Source organism: Ambystoma mexicanum, chromosome 1p (genome assembly GCF_040938575.1).
Source record: "Ambystoma mexicanum isolate Mex_15411 chromosome 1p, UKY_AmexF1_1, whole genome shotgun sequence".
NCBI lineage: Eukaryota > Metazoa > Chordata > Amphibia > Caudata > Ambystomatidae > Ambystoma > Ambystoma mexicanum.
The window spans coordinates 776,712,014-776,733,709 of NC_090921.1; the positions used below are offsets into that span (position 1 = coordinate 776,712,014).

Genomic DNA, 21,696 nt, shown 5'->3' on the forward strand with positions numbered 1-21,696 from the left:
AGGGAGCACAGTAAATTGGTAGTGTGTTTGGCCGACTAGGAACCTCAGGAACCTCCTGTGGTGAGTGCGCACCGGAATGTGAAAATACGCATCTTGGAGGTCCAGAGACGCCAGGAAATCGTTCTTTTGGACCGATCTGATTACTTCCTGTAGAGTAAGCATCTTGAACTTTTGACTCAGCAGGGTTTTGTTGAGGTCCCGTAGGTCGAGGATGGGACGCCACTTCCCGTTTGGTTTCTTTACTACGAAGCAGCGTGAGTAAACCCCTAAGCCTCTCTGCGAAGCAGGGACTAACTCGATGGCGCCTTTTTTTAGCATGAGCGCAACCTCTCGACGCAAGACGCTTAGGTGTGGTTGAGACAGGCGTATCGGTGGACGTCTTGGAGGTCTGGATTTGAATCTTAGGGAATGTCCCAGTCTCACCGTGTCCAGAACCCACCGATCTGTCGTAATTGACTCCCATTCCTCGACGCAACTTGACACTCTCCCTCCTAGAACGTCATTGTTGATCTTTTTGTTTTCCCGTCGACGACGAGTAAGTGGGACGTCTCTTGGAGGCCTGGAAATTTCTTCGGGTCGAGGACTGTGAGGCGCGCCTATAGCCTTGGGACGGATATGAAGACCTCCCGAATGCTCTATCCCTGGATCCCGCAGATCGTGCGTTTCCCGTAGCTCCTCTAAAGGGGCGAAAGGAACGAAAGGGCTTACCGCTTTGGAGAGAGCCCAGTGAGCGCGCCGTCTCAGAGTCCTCCTTCATTCCTTTCAAGGCCTCATCCACCTTTTCGCCAAACAGGTGGTCACCTTCGAAAGGCATGTCGACGACCTTATATTGCACCTCGGGTCTAAAGTTGGTGCACTTGAGCCAGGCCTGGCGTCGTAGAACCACTCCGTTGTTAATTTGTTTGAACCCCGAATCTGCCAGGTCCACCGCTATATTGATAGCATGGTTCGAGGCTTCTTCTCCTTCACGAACCAGGGACATAGCTGATTTTCTGTGTTCTTCTGGGAGGTGGTCCATAATGGGTGCCAGTCTGTGCCACATCTCCCTGTCATACCTGGCCATGATTGCCAGGGAGTTCGCTGCTTTCACTGTTGACGCTCCCACTGACAGGATTCTAGCTTCGGAATCCGGAGGGGTAGAGCATTTATGCTGGGCCTTTGCCTTTCTCGTCGCCGCCGCCGATACCACCGAGTCAGGCGTGGGTTGCGCAGAGAGGCATTTTGGCGTCGAATCTGGAACTTTAAATTTTTTCTCTACGCGGCCCTTGACCGCAGGTTCCGAGAATGGATGCCGCATGGTTTGGACGCCCTCTTTCCATACGTGGTCCAGTATCGGTATCGAAAAAACGGAACGCCTATTCTTGCCCATGTGGTCAAAGAGGAAGCAGTCCTTCTTTTCTTCTTGTTGGGTCAAACCGAACTCCTTGCAGGCCTTTTCCATCATGGAATGGAAGGCCCCTATGTCATCCGGTGGAGACGGGTGAATGGGACTTTTCGGAGGATCCACCTCCACATCCGAAACCCATGACGGGTCTCTCGACGGCGAGAGGGAGATACCAGAAGCTGACCCCTGTTCAGAGAGGGAGTCCGAGAGCTCACCTTCTTCCTGGACTGTTGGAGCAGTTGGGCCCACGACCGATCTAGTCGGGCGGTGTGAAGGTCCGGGCTCGTCGACGAGGGGAGTCGTCGGAACAGGTGGAAGCCTTTCGTCCAGGGACTTCAAGAGCGAGTGTAAGGAGGAAAGTACCTCCATGGAGAGAGTAGCCTGGGCGTTTGGAGGCTGGGTGAAAACTTGAGAGCAGGTTGCACCAGAAGGAAATCTGGGCCGTAGCCCCAGGTCTTCCGGGCTCACTATTCTGAAGCCGTCGTCTTCTTTGGAGGCGATCGAAACTGCCTGTTCTTGCAGCAGTGTGTCGGGTAGCCCCATGTCGAACACTTCTGGCCTCCAGGCCTGGAACTCCGTCGACGAGGGAATCGTCGTCGACGATGAGCCCGTTTGAAAGGCGGGGGACTGTGACGGAGTGGGCACTTGGATCGTCGCCGTCGTCGACGGAGGGCCTGCAGGTGGCTTAGGCGGTCCCGCCTTCGCGGAGCTCTCCCTGCGTTTATCCGCCTCTCTACTCGTAGCTGATCTTTTCTGATCGCTCGAGGAGGATTTTGGCCTGTCCTTATCTTTCTTCGACGAAGAAGAAGAGGAAGATGATTTCTTCGTCGATTCTTTCGATGAGGCCTTAGAGGAATGACTTCGAGGCACGTCCTTCTCCGTAGGTCGTGATTTTTTGGCCGGAGGTTCCGACGGATGTGAGCGTCGGGGGGCTTCTGATGTTTTCGCTGAGGCGATACTGCGCACCGATCCTACCTCCGACTGAGGGTACGCTCCAGCGCCGTCGTTCAGCCACGAGACCAGTCGCCGATTCCGGTCCTTCAGGGTTTTTTGGGAAAACCCCTTGCAAATATCACATTGGTCCGCCGAGTGGTGGGGGTGAAGGCAGTAGATGCAGTCAAGATGGCCATCCCCTTCATAAACCTTCTTTAGACCGCACGTGGCACACGGGCGGAAAAGAGGCTTACCCGACATTATTGCCAGCCCAACAAACAAAACTCGTAGGAGTTAGAAGTGGACCAAACAGACAAACTCGCAGGAGTTAGAAACAATTCGATAAGTATTTGAAGAAAATACACGAGGAGATCCCACTATCTTTGGAGACGGTTGAAATCTGAAGGGACCCGCGGGGGCGGGGCTTATATACCATCACGTCCAACGGGGCGTACGTGGGCGGCCCCGTAGAGGACGCAGACGGGGATAGGGCAGAAGTTTTTTCCTATTGGAAATGACTATATATATGTGTACCGAGGGTTCCCAGTCTGACGACGGGGAATATTCTAAGCATGTGAATCCATGAAAGATCCAATGCTGGAGAATTGATATGCACCCATGTCACCCCAAAACATTCTTCCCTCACTACATCCATTCCTCACCTTGCTGTGCTTGTAGCATCCATTTCATGCTTTCCTTTTATCTTCCCCACAGTAATGTTCTTTCCTCCAGCAGATTAGGGCCTGGAGCCCCCCCGGTAGGGCCACAGTACACCACTGCACAGACAACCCTACATGCTCTAAAACAACTATGGCTATGAATTTCTGCAGCATAAAAGCTTATTACCTAAATAAAACAGTTCTAATTTGCATTGCAAGCCTTTTGCCACCACCAGAAAGCCGATATGTTCCGTACAGCAGATAAGCTCACTATTTCACTTGATCTTTAAATGATGCTTGTTTGCTACAAAAGGTTTGTAATCCCTGATCTTTACCCTCAGCCTACAGCCACCCCTTTGCAAGCTTTCCTTACCTGGCGTAGCGTGTGATGTCTCATGATACTCTCCTGTTTACCAACACTGGATACGGCAGAAGTTGTTGTGGGAGATAATGAAGATTGCTGCTGTAACCGTTGTTCGATTTCCTAGGGTAGGCAGAGGGAAGGTAAGAGAATGCAACATGACAAAAATCATACCCTATACATTACACAGAAGTTCCAATATGTACATACACACTTGCACAGAATACAAAAACACATGTACATGGAGCAATGAGATACAGGAATGCACAGAAAGCTGCATCCCTACAAAATGGAGCTATATAGAGATATTTAATGTAATGTGACGAAGGCTCATAAGAACACAGCAGACCCAAAGGAGGTTCAACGCTTTTATTAATAATAGGATGGGCGGGTAGAACTAATGGGTCAAACATAGCATACTATTAAGCGTGTCCGATGATTGAGATTCAAGGGCCCAACTATGGCAAGAGTCGCCAACTAGAATACATTCTTAGATCTAGCTCCAAGCACCTCTCTTGGCTTCTACTACTGGCAAAGGCTTCTGTCTTTTCCGTAGCGCACATGCCAGGCTCAGAAATTCTCATCCTCCAGTCGCGTGTGGATGCCATGGACCTGTAGCGATAGCTTAATATTCCCACCAGCAAATCTTGTTATCCACCAGCCACAGTTTTCCCTACTGGGCTAAAGATTACTTGTCAATGGTTGGCATTATTTGACAAGCTTCAAGTGCACCCTCACTCACTCTCATCTCTCCCAGGGTCTTCAATACAGCCCTCGTACTCTTATGTCCCGCCCCCTTTCCTCCATACTGTATGGGGGTCCCTCATGAGGGACGGGAGACAGAACCCTTTTCACCAGAAAAATCTTCTTCCCCTTTAAATTAATGGAGGCGTGGCCCTGGGAGCATGTGCTCACCTGACTCCGCGCACCAGCGCCACTCCTCAGTCCCCTTTTCTGTGTCGACGGGAATGGGCTGAATTCACCAGCGCTACTGGGTTTGGCCTTGGCCATGTAATACCACGCGCTCTTCCCTGGATATTCTGCTATCTTTGTCTTTGTCTTTTTCTCTTCAATTAGGTACTTGGTCCTCCGACGCCACACTCCTCCCCGGCGCAGGTCTACTTAGCGGGCTTCAGCAGGTGTCCAGCCTGCGAGGGGCTCTTCCCTACATAAGACCCCCATGCCATTTGCCTCGGTTGTCTTGGCCCGGACCACGGCTGGGAAGGTAAATATGCGTGCACTGACGAACAGGCTAGCTAGGTGGAGGGAGCTCTTGCAGAAGTCACCTCAGGAGGACCTAAAGGACTTTGTCAAACATCGCTCTAGGCCGAAGGTAAGGTCCCTATTTACCATCGCAGCCCGTAAAGGTGACTTTTTCCCAAGGAGGCGCTCGACCGGGAGGAACCTCTTGGGTTCTAGCACCAGCACACGTACTGAGGCTAGTCCAGCTACTGGCCTCACGGCCGAGGGGTCTCAGACCCTTCCGGCGTCAGTGCTGAGGGACCACAAGGTTCTTTTACCGGGGTTACTCCCGAGGGGAAACACCCTAGTACCGGCATGTTCAAGGGGGCGCCTTCCCGCAGCACTACCGGCAGCTCTGCCGAGGGCAATACGCCTTCAAGGTCACGGCCTGAGGTGCGGGACAGGCCTTATTTTCCAACACCAAGAGTCTTGGACGGGGCTGGTTCCGACAAGACAGGCACCACGACTTCAGCACGTGGCACCCAGCTCGACAAGATGGCCGCTCGTCCAATACCCCCTCTGGCAGAGCGGGTGGAGGAACGAGTCACAAGGTGGCATTGGTATCAACCAGGTGCGTGGCCTACAGTTTATCCATCAGCAGGGGAGGGCAGGGCAGGTTTCCCCTGCACCCCAGGCAGAGTGTCCCCCGGCCCCAGCTGAAGTTAGCCACTCCGTCATTATCACCTGCCACCGCTACAGCCTCCAAGGACAGGTTCTTGGAAAAGTTCCTAGGGCTGATGCGAACTCCCCAGATGGAGTCCATCCTCCGGGATGCCATCTGGGACAAGCTCCCCCAGGTCACCCCACCAGCACCCATAGTCATTCCTCCTATGGGTCTGGTGCAACAGGCCCCAGCGCAGTCACCGCTGCCCCAGCCGGCTCCTCTGATTCCACCTTCCAGGCCTCTCACAGTACAGGCGGTTCCACACCAACCTCTGCAGCAGCCACCTGCTCTGGTATCCACACCGCAGCCCACGGCGCCCAGCACTCCTCGACCAGTCCCGGATCCTCTGAGCACTCTGGTGGACACTGACGAGGAGGAGGACCCTGACACGCCATCTTCAGCCAGGGCCTTTCACAAATGCCTTGCAAGTTTGGCAGAATCTTTGGGCCTTCCCCAGCCCGAGTTAGAGCAGCCCAAGGAGGTGGTCTTGGCAGAGGTCCTCACCCTAAAACCCCCTACCAAGATGGGGATCCCGATACAGAGGGACGTAGTTGCCCTGGCCAAGAAGGGTTGGCTCAAGCCGTACTCGGCCCAACCTGTCAATCGACACCTTGATGCCAAGTATAGGCAGATGGAGGGGTATACACTCTTGCTTTCGATGCATCCTCAGCCACTTTCTTCTGTGATCGCTGCTGCGTCACTCTATTCCAAGCCTCAAGTCGTCCTCGGCCACCTCGTCCTTGTTGCTGCTAGGAAAGGAGGAGAAGATCTTGGAGGCGCATGGAAAAAAGCTGCACTCCAACGCCTCCTTGCACCTGGGTCAAGCCAACGAAGATGCCATGCTGGCAGCCGTTAACCAAAGGCTCGGACAGGAAATTGCGGACTTCCTCCCAGAACTTCCAGCACAGAGCCAAAAGCGCTTCAAGAGGGGCCTAGAAGAAGCCAAGCTGGTAGCGCAGGACATCATGGAGTCCACCGTGGCCCACATTGATACCTCTGGTCGGGCCATCTGCATTGCCACAGACATGAGAAGGACAGCCTGGCTCCGGGCTACTAAATTTAATCCCGATGTCCAGGAACGCATATTGGACCTTCCATTCGAGGGTAGTGACCTCTTCCACTCCACCACTGATGAGGAATTAGATAAAAAGAAGAATAGATTGCAAGCCACAAAGTATTTATCTATTCTTACGAAGGCCACGGCCAAGGCCTTTACCCAGTCGCAGCAACGCTCCGACAAGGGGTGGACGGTTGGCGGGTTCTGGGGCTTCCAAGAAAACAGAGGTCCAGGCAACCTGACCGTTCTCCAGGTCAGCACTGGAGGAAACAACATGGGGGGGGGCAAGAGTTTTTTCCAATCCCCTCCTGCGCAACAGCCTCAGAGGGAAAGAAGGCATGACACGCCGCTTCGGGTCCACGTGTCTCCGGTGGGGGCAGGCTTGCCTCATGTGCAAATTTACCGACAGAATTTTTCTGACCCGATGATGATGATGATCCTCCTCCTCCTCCTCTCCCCCCCCCTCCCACCTCCTCCCTCCCCCCTCCCCCCTCCCACCCACCTCCTCCTCTCTCTTCCTCCCTCCTCCTCCCCTCCCACAGATTGGGATAACTCTGCTGGCGGAGATCCGGTCGCTCGTCGAGAGCCAGGCAGTGGAAAAAGTCCCAGGGCTCCCAAGCAGAGCCAGTCAACATTCCTCCCTTTCTCCACTCCGACCTCCAGTGGTGGTCCGCGGACTACAATCTACGGTAGGGCAAGCCTTTCCGGCAGCCGGCCCCTCAGGTCACAGTTACTACAGACTCCTCCCTAGAGGGAGGGGGTGCCACCCTGGACAACCACAGCGTCCATGGAGTCTGGACCCGACAGGAGCAGGAATCCCACATCAATTGGCTAGAAATGAAGGGCATACGGCTGGCTCTCAAGGCCTTTCTTCCTCTTATCGACGACAAGACAGCAGCATTCAACAAGCAGGGAGGACAGGAGGGTGGGGGTGTCACATACAAGATTCCCATCCGCCGCGCTACCGAGCTGTCAGTATGTTTGAATGGGCTCTGGAGAACAACATCTACCTTAGGACTGTCCACCTCCCAGGGGAATCCAATCTGGTGACAGGCTCAGCAGACTGGGGACGGACAATTACGAGTGGCAAATGAACGACCTGGTAATGGAGTAGATCTTCCTCAGATGGCGGTATCCCTAGGTGGATCTATTTGGCTCCCGGGACAACTGGAAATGCCAGCAGTTCGCCTCCTGGCAGGGGCAGGGCTCCGGCTCCGTGGGCGATGCATTCCAGATACAATGGAACGACATGACGGCATACGCCTTCCCGCCCACACCCCTGGTCCACAGGGTGATTTGCAAGATAAAGGAATCCTGGCACCTCAGTATCATTTTGATAGCTCCTTGGGGGCCGGCGAAACCGTGGTTTTCTGAGCTACTCAGCCTATCGGACAGACCGCCCATTCACCTACTGCTGGGCCCAGCGCCTCTCCTGGCCCAGCCAGGGGGGGGGGGTTACTCTACCCTGCTCCTCACAAACTAGCCCTCGCAGCATGGTTCCTGAGCAGGTCGCGCTGAAACACTTGAGCCCATCTCAGGCTAACCTAGAGATCATTCAGGGCGCTAGAAGCAAGTCTACTAGGAGCCAATATAAAAGTAAATGGTCTAGATTATGTCATTGGGCCCCCTCTAGGGAGATCGACCCTCTTCAGTGCACAATGGACGACGTGCTCTCCTTTTTGGCTCACCTCACCCACTCTGGCGTACAGGTGGGTACATGCTGCACCTATCTGGCAGCTATAGGGCCTTACAGGAATTCAGACCGGTGGTCAAGCAACATCTGGCGGGCCTCTACAGGCTTTACCCACCTATAAAGAAACCACACTCGGTGTGGGGCCTTAATGGTGTGTTGGGCACCTTGGAGCACAACCCCTTTGAGGCAATGGCGTCCGCGGACATCAAGCTAGTCATCATAAACAGAGCTCTGTTCATGGGCCACAGCTCGCAGAGTCACCGAGATCCAAGCTCTGGTGGCTTCAGAGCCTTACACCACCTTTCACAAGGACAAAGTCGTCCTGCAAACGCATCCTGCGTTCCTTCCAAGGTGACCTCCTTCCATCTCAACGAGGAGATGGTCTTACCCACCTTCTTCGCCGACCCAAAGGATGAGCCTCAGAGGGTCTTGCACCGTCTGAAATACTACCTGGACAGGTCAAAGGACTTCCGCAAGTTAGACGCCTTGTTTGTCACTTTCGTGGGTCAAGACCCGATTACCAGGCCTCCAAGGATTCCATAGCAAGATGGATGGCCGCGGCCATCAAGGAGGCCTATAAGGGGCAGCACAAACCAGTGCCAGCTAACTCGCATGCACTTGCTGTCAGAGCTAAGGCCATGGCCATCGCGTTCCAACGGCATGTGCCATGGCAGGTCATCAGTAGGGCAGCTACCTGGGCCACCCTTTCGGCTTTCTGTAAGCACTAATGTTTGGACGCCGCCTCTAGGTCAGATGCAGCGTTCAGATAGGCAGTTCTAAGAAACCTGTTTTCCAAATGAGGGTCTCCTCTCCACCCTGGGGCTACATTCAGTTGTAATCGCCCATACAATATGGAGCAAAGGGGACGGGACATAAGAGTAATTTGTAGTTACTCACCGTAGTGACTAACGTACTCTTAGTCCATAGTCCCCTTTCCTCCATATGTCCCACCATCCTCCCTCTGATAATACTGGTGTCATCAGGCAATGCTGAATATTGACGACGCGTCAATGGGGACTGAGGAGTAGCGATGGTGGGCGGAGGGAGGCAAGCGCATGCTCCCAGGGCCGTGACCCTGTGCGCCTCTAAATTTAAAGGGGAAGAAGATTTTTCTGGTGAAAAAGGTTCCATCTCCTGTCCCTCAAGAGGGACACCCATACAGTATGGAGGAAAGGGGACTAAGACTAAGTTTGTCACCACGGTGAGTTACTACAAATTTACGCTTGTAGCTTTCACTTGCTCTGGTCTCACCCAGGATCTGGTTCTGCCCATGGCACCCCTCTCCACTTGCTCCTTCCAAGTGGGTGGCGCAAGCTGTGACAGTACATGCAAAGGACTGAGGCACTAGGTTTGGTGGTGAATACGCACTCTGGTTCACTTGTGAAGTCCTTTAACGACATTTTTGCACTAGTGATCAGTTTTGGTCCCTCCCAGAAGGTGTCATTAAAAAGGACAAAGCGCAATATCCATTGTGCTTTGCTGCTACTTTCTGTAAAAGGCCTGAGTGCCTCATGACTGTTCCTTTCTAAAAGGCAAAGTAAGTTACCAAAGCAGGGTCAAGCTCTGGTGTCAGAGTGGTATCTCGCTGCATTTAACCCATGTTCTGACGGGACTGGGCGCACTTGTCCCTATTTCACCTCCTCCTCCTCCTCCTCCCCGCCCCACGCACGCACTTTTCTGTTCACCTGCATAATCTGAATCTACCATACCTAGTAAGATCTTTTGTCTTTCCCTCCGATGCATGGTTGCACTTTGTTTATTATGCGCTTCTACACAAGTGTTTCAATCAATTCAATTATCCTGCCATTCGAGGTGGGAACGACCTCAGTGGAAGATTTGTCTTTGTTGGGAACCCTTTGTATTTTCGTCCTAGGCTCAGGTTTACCTGAGAAGGCAGGAAGTGAGGGAGGCGTCAAAAACTCTGCAGCCCTCTGTCTTCCACCTATTCTGAAAGGAAGCATCTCCCAGTGGGAGGCTGGATGTCCTGATTGGACAGCCAGACAGGCCCCTTTCTGTAAAGTGCAAGGAGAGATTGCAGAAGTTGTGCTGTAGTTCCTGATAAATACTCGGATCCTGGAAGCTGCTGACAAGTAAACCACTGGAGCTGACAGCAAAGAGGAAGATTAAGAAAAGGCACCTGTAGCGATTTCCAGCGACCAGAGAGCCTGCTGTGTAACCGGAGCCTGATGCAACGCTTCCTTCCAATCAAACTGGGGGTACCGAATGGGACTACTCCTACCAGAGGGTGGTGAGATCCACTAGTCACAAGAAGACCTGCATTTTGAGCCATCCCACAATGTGCTGCGACCTCACTGGGCTGCAAAACACCAACACCCTGGGACCTCGAGCCAGAGTGTGGTGTGCATGGCCTTCCGAAGTCCGAATCCAGCTGAAATTTGGTGGACTCCTGCTGGACCTTCGGAGACGAGATTCTAATCCCTCAAGTCCCCTCACCAGAGTGCAGGACCGAGAGAGTGAAGAAAATCTGACTGATGATATTCGTTCATCTGGCTACTGTAAAAGGCGCCAAATCCACAGAGCTGCAAGAATCAGCAAAGAAACCGTTACTGGAAGCCTCCACTGATAACTGCTGCTGCAAGTTCCCATCCAGTGTCCAGTTCTTTCGTCTCCACACCAAGAGTCCAGAGACCAGGTCCTGTGCTGATGCTTCCTGAAGACATCCAACCAGCTGCTCTTTTCTCCTAACACTGTGTGGGCTTGGGTAATACTTACCGTAAGTCTGGTGTGCATCCAGTGAGGCTGAGTGGGTGAATTGTGTGGTTGGGAGTTTGCCCATACCACTTGCCTAATGCTGGAACAGATATAGGGAGCCTTCTGTTAAGTCTTTGAACACTGTAAATAACTTTGAAAGTGAATACTTGTTGAAGAAAATCTATGGAATTGTAACTTTCCTGCCAACAACCCTATCTCAACCTTCCCTACAGCTGGCTCCTAGACCACTATGGTCCCTCTTCTGCCTCAGATTTCATGCAAAAGACTAGGGAAGGACTGGATAAGAAAAGGATTCTGCCTTGAAAGTATAGCAAATGTAAAAGTACTTTCTTAAAGAAGTGTAGTAACTATCGCTGTGAAAGACAAAGTTACAAAGTTTCATTAAGTTTATGCTTACCTTTGAGTTGCATTGTGCCCATCTAAAAAGTATATAAGTTGCTTTACTAACTTTAAATGGTGCCCCCCCCCCGTCTAAAAAGTAATAAGTGCTGGTACTGTTTGTATTCTTAACTATATGAGTGTAAAAGCTTACCAATAGAGTTTACCTGCCTTGAATAACCTGTGTCATTCTTATAATGTATATCACTGGGTTTCACTTTCCCTGGTATGCTTTATACAGATCTAAAACAGTATTTGAGTTAATACTGGTCTTTGAGTTGCCGGTAGCCCCTCTTAAAAGTAGATAGGCCTTACTCACCTTGAATAGCTGCTGATCTTCTAAACTTGTAACCCTAGGTTGTGCTTCCCGAAATTGCTTTTGTGCCATTCTAAAATACTTTCATAAAGTTCTTACCTACCATAAAAATTATATTACACATTTTTTTTAAAGTATACTGGGTATAACTAGAGATTGGATAGTTATGTACCAATAGGTCAATTACTTACCTGGATCTACATTGCGCCTTTCTTAAAGTGCAATTTGGATTTGCTTTCCCTGGTTTGCTTAGTACATTCAAAAATAGTTATCAAGTGTTCATACTGGTCATTGAGTAGCTTAAAACCCCTCCAGAAAGTATAGTAGGAGTTTTACTAGCTCTGAACTGGGTTTTAAAAAGTAATGTTGCAAGGAGTATAATTGTAATTTTTAAAGGTGGGGAGGATGGGTGGACGCATGGAGAAAAGGGGATTATGGACCAGGAGTACGTTAGTCACTACAGTGAGTAACTTGTAATTACTCCTACGTCCTGTCCCCTTACCTCCATATTGCATGGGCGATTGCCACTGATCTAGCCCAAGGGATGTGAGAAGTTGATGACCTTAAGAGAACAGGCGCCTCAGGACTGCTTGCCTGAAGGACATGTCTGAGCGTGCACTGCCATCGATACAATAATGCTTGCAGAATGCTGAGGGGGTAGCCAAAGAAGCCGCCCAGCTGTTTTGTTTGCCACAGCACATGTCTCTGGAAGGCGACCGCTGTGGCCTTTGCCCCAACCTCATGAGCGTGAAGATTTACTGGTACCTCCTTATGCTGGCCCCTGCCGGCCTGCTGACTGGTCGCGACCATCCACCTAGCTATTGAGGCCTTTGATGCCGGACAACCTGGCTGTGAACCACCAAAAGTGATGAATAATGCATATGACTTGCGGAAGCCTTTTGTACTGTCCAGGTAGAACTTCAGGGGTCTCCTGATACGAAGGCCGTGCAATACCTTTTTCTGCCTTGTCTATTCCGTTGGGAAAGAACAATGGTAGGACTACCACAAACAAAGACACCAACTTCAGGAAAAACGAAGGGTGGGTGCAGAGCACCAACTTATCAGAACGTGGTATAGGGTTCCGGGGACAGGAGGGCCTGAATCTCACTGACCCTGCGCGCTGAAGTAAGGCCCACCAGAAGAGCTGGCAATTAAGACCATCCTGATGTCGACGGGCGCCATGGGCTCAAATGGTTTATGCGCCATGGCGCCCAGCACCACACTGAGGTCCCTGACTGGGTGCGAAGGGGGAGGGAGGGTGGGGTTGGACCAACCTTGTCAGACCTGTTAGATGCCTCTTGACTACAGGTTTGGAAGTGGAGAAGGAGCCTTTGTCTGAATGTCTGTAAGCTCTGATCGCTGCTAGGTAGCTATGGCGCGTGCCGACCTGCACACCCGACTCTGCCTGATGTTCTGAGAACGACAGCACCTGATCCAGTGTAAACAGCAATTGGTCTACGCCCCTTTCCTTGGCCCAGCAGCAGTACCTGGTCTATTTGCTCTTGTAATGGCTTATTTTGTGCCTTGTGTGTTATCCTCAGGTTGTCCCGAGACTGCAGGATTATGTGCTCAGGAACCACGCTGCTATGGCTTATTTCTCTGGGGCAGGGTGAACCACTGTGTCCCCCCCCCTGCTGGGAGAGGATCAGGGCTCCCAACTGGAAGAGGCACCGGTGCCTGTGTTGTGAGCCTCATGTGGACCAAAAACCATGGTCTGGCCGGCCACTGCGGCGCTCTCACTGCTGAGCTTCTCTGATCTTGCAGATGACCTTGTGAATTAGTGGGGTCGAGGGGAATGCGTAAGCCCACATCCTGTTCAATTGCAGGTGTAGGGCATCCCCCAGTGAGGCTTGTGCACTGTCCAGCCAGGATGCAAACTGCAGCCATTGCCAGCTCTGTTCAGTGGGAAAAAGGTCCATGTGGGGCTGGCCCCACCTCCTGAAAATCTCCAGCAGGACCTGTATGTCCAATTGCCACACTTAGTTGTCGACACCAAACCTGCTGAGCCTGTTCGCCTTTAGATTGAACTTTGCCAGAAGGTGTATTGCAGACAGCCATATGTTGTGGGATATAGTCCTTTCCCAGATCTTGATGGTAAGCCTGCACGGGGTGGGAAAGGGAGATCTGGTGCCCCCTTGCTTGTTGATGCAATACATGCAAGTGGAGCTTTCTGAATGCAAAGAGCTGTCCTTGACCACCAGTACCAAGGCCATGAGAGCCAGCTGTATGGCCGTTAGCTTGCGCAAGTTGATGCAACCCTACCTGTCCTCCTTTGACCACAGACCATGTACACTGGTCCCCAAGAGTGGCTCCCCTCCCATACAGGGAGGAGTCTGTCGTGATGGCATGGGTAGTGGCTGTCTGAACGGTCTGCCCACCATAAGATTGGTCTCTTGCCTCCGCCATACCAAATCCTGGTGGAGTTCTGCCGGAATGGAGACTGGAGCTGTGTGGGAGCCCGCCTACTGGTTCTAGGAGACAGCGAGGTGCAACTGAACCCTCCTCATTTTGAGCCGTGTATGCAGAACAGCCATCAGGCACGCTGCCGTAACTCCCAACAGATGCTGGTACCACCAGGCCGAAGTTGTCAACCTGCTGAGAAATTGTCCAGTAGCAGCCTTCAGCACTCTCACCCTCTCCGATCCACTGCTCCTGCCTCCCTCTCCATCCAAACTCCACGGTCGGAGTTTGGATGGAGAGGGAGGCAGAACCCATGGGAGACCAATGATCGGCTCCATGGATCCGTAAAGAAAGTCTGCCAGGTCTGAATGTGAAGAGCAAGCCAGCCACCCACCAGAGAATTGTGGACCTTGATGACTGCATAATTGCTTTTTTCCCTCCAAGGTTGGTGCGTCTGACTGCAAGAACCCCTTGTGGGAGGTCCTTTTTTGCTTGCGCCTGTATAGGCTGGGGGACTGGCTCTCTGCTCCTGGAAGCCCCTGAATCAGCTGAACGTTCTCCGGTCTGATCAGGCTTGCCCCTAATAGAATGGCTTGGATGTAGGCTTTGCCAGTATACCCAATGACTTGCCGGTTTGAGAACTGTTCTTTTTCTTGTTCAGTTCCATTCTTCCACAAACGAGGAACAAATTCTCCCCCCCCTCCTCCCATCTCCCCATAAAAAAGGGAGATCTAGGATACGGTCTTGAACGTCCACTTTAAACCTGGTAGCTTTGACCCACGCCGTCTGTCTCATCAGTGGCCACGCAAACGGCCCTGCCGGTCAGGTCAATATGGGCCAACGATGACTCCATTATGTCCTGTGCCGCTAGCCTGGCTTTGGCCAATCCTGCCTTGACGGATGCTTGTCTGTGTACTGGCAGATCTGGAACGAAGTCTGAAAATTCCCTCCAAAGTCTCCGGTTAGCAGCGCCCAGCATTGCGTCTGCTTGTCGCAAGTGGAGGCCCGCGTTGGAATACATTTTCTTTCCATAGACCTCCAGAGTTTTCTCCTCCTGCCGTGGTAGAGGGAGACGATGCGGACACCTGCGGTTTGGCATACATGGAAGCCGCCATCACTGAGGAATTTTGTTGAGAGTGATCCGATAGGAGTGCATCTCCTTCGGCCTGCCTACATTTGGCATCCAAACGCTTGTTGGTGGGCTGTTGAGTGGGGCTTTGACCAGCCCTTTCTTGCCAGAGCTTGCACATCTTTCTGGAAAGGCATGCCCGATCTGGTAGCTGATTTGATGGTCAGGACTTCAGCTAGGACACTCGACTCAGGTTGCTCCTAATAAGGCTGAGGGATGCCCAGATATTCCGCCATTTCCGCTAGCTTGTCGTGGAAGGCCCTCGCTGAAGACGAGGTGTCTGGATCCTGTTCGCTCCTCGTCAGTGGCCCGTTGGCATGGAGTCCTTACCCCTTGGTCTGCAGAATCAGTGGGTGGTTTTGTTGGTGGACTACCATGGACCGAGGTGGCCTAGGCGGCGCTCACAGCACTGTGATGCTAGGCCGCACGGGAGCCCGGCCGCTGTAGATTGGGAGAGCACCGGGACTAAGATTGGAGCTGAAGTTGGAAGCATCTCCTTAATCACTTTCAGGATGCTCCCCATTTGAGGAAACAAACTGAGTAACTTCTCGAAGGGGAGGCGCGCTCCTGCGCAGGTGCAGCCGGCGTAACGGGCGTGGAGGTCTGAGCACTTCCCATGCCATGTCTGCCCTGCAAATAGCTCGCCTCGGTGTAATGCACCAACGATGAGGGCACCAAATAGGTTGTGCACCATGGTATCTGTGGCGTGAGCATGGGGAACCTTTCCACCCTTGGAGTGAAGTCATGCCCTTGGGGCTCGTTTGAGTGGCGTGCGTCCAGGCGCAATGCCATTTTGTCAGCCTGAGCCGTCATTTTGGACCGACGAGCGTTGGATCTGTGTGCCCGTCGAGGTACTGGCTCTGGCCTTTACCTGTTTGCTTGACAGCGTAGGTTAAGGCCTTTTCTGCACCGCAGGTGTGGCTCTAGTAGGCTTACCCTCCAAAGCAGTGGAGCTGATAGTGCTGCTGCATGCACACACCCCCACTCCGCCTTCAGGCTTAGGGCGCAGCCCTTTGGGAGATTTCCCAGTACAAGAGCCTTCTGGCCCCTCAGCGCTGGGCCCGGGAGGATCCATAGATCCCTCAGCCGTTGGGCCGATACCTCGATACCCTGACTGGTGACAGGACCCGAGCGGCCCCTCCCGCTTGGCTGCTTCGCGTGGAAGGAATCACCTTTGCAGGGTGCTTTAGAAAATAGAACACTTACCTTGGGGCCTTTGTTTTCCTGTGCACATACTCCTTGATGTGCTCCAATATAGAAAAGGTGAACAGCTCCTTCCACCTCGCAAGCTGGTTTTTGAGTGACCGTGGTGAACAGCCGAGATCTTCGCCGAGACAGTGAAGGTAGAGCGTGTGGGGTTCAGTCGCAACATGGGCACCTACTAAAGCCCGCCGGGGCGGACATGCACCAGGGAGGGGCGAGGAACTGGAGGGCAGTGTATTACAAAGTTTGTAGGAATTAGAAAATATAAGAAAAAAAACTGTGGGACAAAGGTCCCCAAAGGAAGAAAAACATGCAGAATTAAGAGGGGAAAAAGGCCTCAACCACCAGCATAGTTGAAGCGGGTCCACTCCCGTCAATGCAGAAAAGAGGACTGAGGTGTAGCGGAGGAGGGCAGAGTCAGGGGAGCGCATTCTTCTGGGCCACGCCCCTACGCGTAGCTACATTTAAAGAGTTAGTCCACAGCTTTCTTTGGGCTTTTAACTTATGGATGATTTGTCTCAGGATTTCCACAAAAAGGCACATCAAGAATAAAAGGTGTTGTGTGAGCTATTGATGTTTGGGTAAAAGGTGGGGGCCTGATTAGAATGACAATCGGCCATCAAGAACTCTGATATCAGAGGGCCTTCCTCCTGAGAAAGGGAGGTGGGGTGGCTGGGAGTGTGGGGGACAACGACTCCTTGAATGGAGTCATACCATCTCCCCGGTAGTTGTCTCCTCCCATGTGATCTTCCCTCGTGAAACCGCAACCAGGGTCAGGATCAGGTAGCGGCTGCCGCCCCTTGGCCACATGGGTGGTTACCACTGGAGAATCCGCGATGACGATATTTTTTTTATTTTTTATTTATTTGTTCATGGTTCAAGTACAAAATGTAGAATTTTTACAAAAGTGATTTAGAAGACTAAAATATTTACATTAATTTACAGAAACAATATGTTTATAGCACAGCTTAAAAAAAACAGGATATCACATCGAATGATTGCTATCCTCTAGTTTTTTTTAAATTGAAAAGCTCTTTTTCTATGTACTTGCACAGACTGACCAATTAAAAAACCAGGGGCTTATGCGTACCTTGCATCATTCGCACCCATAACGATTGCAAACAGTCCTCAAAATCAATGTTTACAAATTTCATCAATCGGTTGCTTCGCATTGAATTGTGGACATTCCAAAATAAGATGTTTCGTTGTGCGTCCTACTTATCACATCGGATGACGTCGGACGTGGTCCTCTATGACGGCGCATCGACGTCATCGACACAGGACGCAGAAAAAAGTTTCCGAAGCAGCACAGCTGTGGTGATTACATGTCATAGATATGGAATACGTCGGAGGACCCAATCCCCTCGAATAAGATGTTTCATAGTTTCAATGGGTTCATTGCAAGAAGGGAAACGACATTTGATTTGATTATTTTCGTCTTTGGTACCCCAATTAGCTGTTCTTTCCCTGGTATGATATAGGTTCACTCTGTACCATATGTACGCTTTTCTAGTATGGCTACATGGAAACAACAGAACATGGTCAAATCTTGGAATACGTTGTTTAACAAACATGCTATATTCTTTATAAAGTTTGTAGGAAGATATTCTTTCTATTGTTAGCCGCCAATCCTGTTCAAATAGCTTCTTTTTAGCATAACCTGGACGCTGATGGACGTCCTCAATAGTAATACATTGACACTTCAGTAATTGTTGCATTTTATGGTGGAATTGATTGAAGGATGCCGAATTAGAGGAATCTAACATACCTTTCAAGTCTTCATATAGTGAATTTTTTGGAGGATAATCAATTTTTACATAACTGCATAATTGCCGCCATTTCCAGCGTCCAGATAATGCCACAAGCCCAAACTCATGGCGAATCACTGCATTTGATACAGAGATTGGTAAATGCATGGCAGATTTAATCAATGACCCCGGTATAGAATCTACGGTTGCACTCAAGTCTCATAGGCACATATCGAGGGAATATAAAATGATGCTTTCAATTTTTAACGTCAAGAAGTCAATCATCGGTGTTAATGAGAATTTACAGTATTTTGGGTAAATCCTTTTTTAGCTGGGACAATAAAGGACACGTCTTATTTCTAATAAAGTCCGTCCATGCTTTGATTGACTTTTGAGTAGTGAGATTATATCCCAAATAAATCGCTCTTGAAAGGATTGAAATTTGAGTTTTCATAATCTCCCATCGATATCCCTTGCTATTTTGTTTTGTGCCAAATTTCATAATAGCCGTTATTGCGGGATTTGGTGTCAAATTGTGTGCGACTACAAAGTTCTCAAAAAGTTGGAGCTTTGTTTGCAACCCAGCCGGAGTGGGGTCAAAAACAATTATGATATCTGCAAATGCAATCCATTTCATACGCAGGGAACCAATTTGAACAGAAAACAGATTACTATGATTCCATTCCTTGTCAAGATCTGTAAGGTATAAATTAAAGAATGTCGCTGCAAGGTTGCAGCCTTGCTTAAGCCCAATGGATGTTCTAATTGGCTCTGTAGTTCTGCCATCAAGTGAGATTTTAATTTTGTACGAGGTATTAGTGTGGAATTTAATGAACCAATATAGTAACACTGTAGGTATTCCCATGATATGATATGATAGTTTATTTATATAGCGCCTATACACAATGTGTTTCAAAGCGCTTCAAGGAGGGAGGGGACATAGGAAAAATACAGTTACATTCAGAAAAAGTCCTTGAAACAATACAGAATGTGAAAAAACTATCATAATAGGCCATGGCCCTCATTTTATTCCACAGCAGGTTTTGTACCACATTGTCGAATGCTGATGACATGTCGATCATGGCCACATAAACAGAGTAAGAATTCTTTCCTCTTGTACCCTCTATCATATGAGCCATGATCGCAGCATTCAAAGCAGTATTCATGCCCTTCCTAAAGCCTGTTTGGTATTTTGAATAGAGGTCATTTGCCTCGATGAATTTTTCCAGGTCGTATAAGAGGATAATTGCAAACAATTTTGCATCAGTATCAATCAGAGAGATTGGCCTGTAATTCTGCGGTAGGGCAGGGTCGCCTTTTTTGAATATTTGAACAATATTCGCGGTGGTCCAAGAGGGGGGATAGAGACGGTGTTAATAATAGCATCAAATTTGGTTTTCAAAATTCCCGCCCAAAACTCAGGATCCGCTTTGTAAAGGCAAGGCGGAAGCCCATCAGGGCCAGCCGATTTAGAATAAGATAATCTTGAAATGGCCCATTTAAGATCTTCCAGTGACCACTCCAAGCGAGCGATCCTACTATAACACAACTGTACACCTGGGACAGACAAGAATTTTTTTGGAATATGATATTTTGCTGTTATATAATCATGCCATTTTTGATCTGATATGCAGTAAGATGTGGCCAATGCAGCGCTTTTATCGCCGCTTTTAATTGTGCGCCAAATTGTGCGAGTGTCATATGATGATATTGCTCTTATCAGGTCACAGTTCTCCCTATTATATTTTAGAATACGAGCATGTCTGAGATTCTGTTTGTATGCCTTCAAAATTTGTAACCGCATGTTCCTACAATTCAATACTCCCTGGTCAGCTTTTTTAAATTGTCTTAATACCTTGTTTTTCTCTCTTTTTAAAAGCTTGCAGGTAAAATCAAAGGGATGGGGATGGTTTTCCTTAATATACCTTTTACTAAAGAGAGCAAGTGCATTATTGATCAATTCAGAGTAAAAATGTATCGAAGGTGTCTTAATTTTGATATTTCACTGACACAATAGACGTATTTTATGCGAAACATGCTTAACAAATTGATGACACAGGCCTTGACTCCATCTAATGGAAACTTGGGGGCGATCAATCTCTACTAAAGCCAAAGCTGGCTCAGGGGTCAAACATTTACATTGCACTTTCAGCGTACAAGAAATCTGTGCTTGATCACTCGTTAGTATGCAACTGGTCTGCAAGTGTGACGAAAGAGAAGCAAGGATTCGAGTGGCGTATATGAAATCGATCGTCGATACTTTAGAACCCCGTGACCATGTAGTGTGTGACTTCATATCGTCACTTACAATCATATCCATGTCTCAATCATAAAGTAAATCTCTAAATTTCGCACCCCTTCCACATGATATTTGGGAGGATTTGGATGCTACAAATACAGTCGGATCTGTACAATCACAATTAAAATCTCCCCCAATGATAATTTCTAGGGATTGATGTTTGCTGGATATATTTTCCAGACAATCATCAATTTCATCCAACATAGCATCAATCGTGACACTGGCGGGATTCCAGTATAATGATATTAGAATTGGCAGGTGTTTAGTCGAGAAAGTCTCCACTAATACACCCAATAAGCTCACTGATTCCCATATCCACTTTGAGTGTAGATCGACCGAATTGTTGACTGCTATTGCAAGGCCCCCGCTGGGTTGTCCTTGGAGAGGCTTCCTTGCAGACATACAATACGTAGTAAACCCTGGTATAGTAAAAGAGCTAATTTTCATGGTTTCCTGTAGTATTAAGATCGTCGGTTGATCCTCAGGCAAAATTGATGAAAACCATCCCATGAGATTGACATAACCACATGAAGTCTATGAAAGGACTTTTAAGAAGGTACATTCGGGCTGCTATGAGGTAGAAGACGAGATTCTGGACCCTAAAATAGCGGTAATCATTGGTTCCAGCCATGGAATACCTTTTGTTGAAGCTACCTGAGTTAGTAACGCATGCAAGTCACAATCAGCACTAAGGTTAGATTTTTCATTGAGTTCGTCAGACCCTGCGGTCTCAGCAAGAGCAGGACTGGAATATGCCAGGAAGTCATTGGCGGTTGATTCTATTTCAAAAGTTGATAATTTGAATCCTTGGTTTTTTAACTCCTCACAGTTGAACCACAGAAACTTTAGAATAGTCTCAGAGCCCAGATAAGATATAGCTCTACAATTGTCAGTCTGGGCTATGGATACTCTCAAAATATCCCCTGATTTCACCATTCTCAATTGAGGAATACGTGAGAATAAGACCATAATGAAGGATCGGTTAATGCGCTTCCCCGCAGTAGAGTTCCTGTCTCCCTCAAGGCCAATGAGATAAGGTTTTTTCACAAGGTCGGGTGGAATCTCATGGTTTTTTTCTTCGATTGATGTAGGGAAAGTAACTTCTACTCCTGCCGTTTGCGATGGAAGAGACGGTAGTGCATTAAGAGGTGTTTCTAAATTCAAAGAGCCATCAAATAAAGCCTTTCTTAGGATTTCCAATATGTCATCATGACGCTATTGGAATCATCACAATCCCCCCCCAGGTAGTCTGATCCTGAAAAGACATTCTAACCAAGGACGGTATGCCATCTAGCCCCGTTACTGCGTCACAGTGTGGGGCACCGTTGGAGCTCAAGCGTGGCAATTGGTAATATGATGCATAGAACTCACTAGTATCAAAGACGTTTTTGGCCCTCAGTAAGATACCAAGCGACAGGTGAGGGATGGGACTGGAGTGAGTCCCGTTATGAGGTAAGTTGCCCTCTGGGATGGAGCTCCGGGTGTCAGCCCTTGCAG

At 49.6% G+C, this 21,696-nt stretch overlaps 1 protein-coding gene across 4 annotated transcripts in view; it reads right to left on the bottom strand.

Moving 5' to 3' along the window:
• GATAD2B (GATA zinc finger domain containing 2B) overlaps positions 1-21,696 on the bottom strand; it is an 851,520-nt gene that overhangs the window by 128,587 nt on the left and 701,237 nt on the right. For all 4 annotated transcript variants that reach the window (XM_069651324.1, XM_069651310.1, XM_069651301.1 and 1 more), the window contains exon 9: positions 3,350-3,460. In XM_069651324.1, the coding sequence (XP_069507425.1) occupies positions 3,350-3,460 (111 nt within the window). The remainder of the gene's footprint in view (positions 1-3,349; positions 3,461-21,696) is intronic.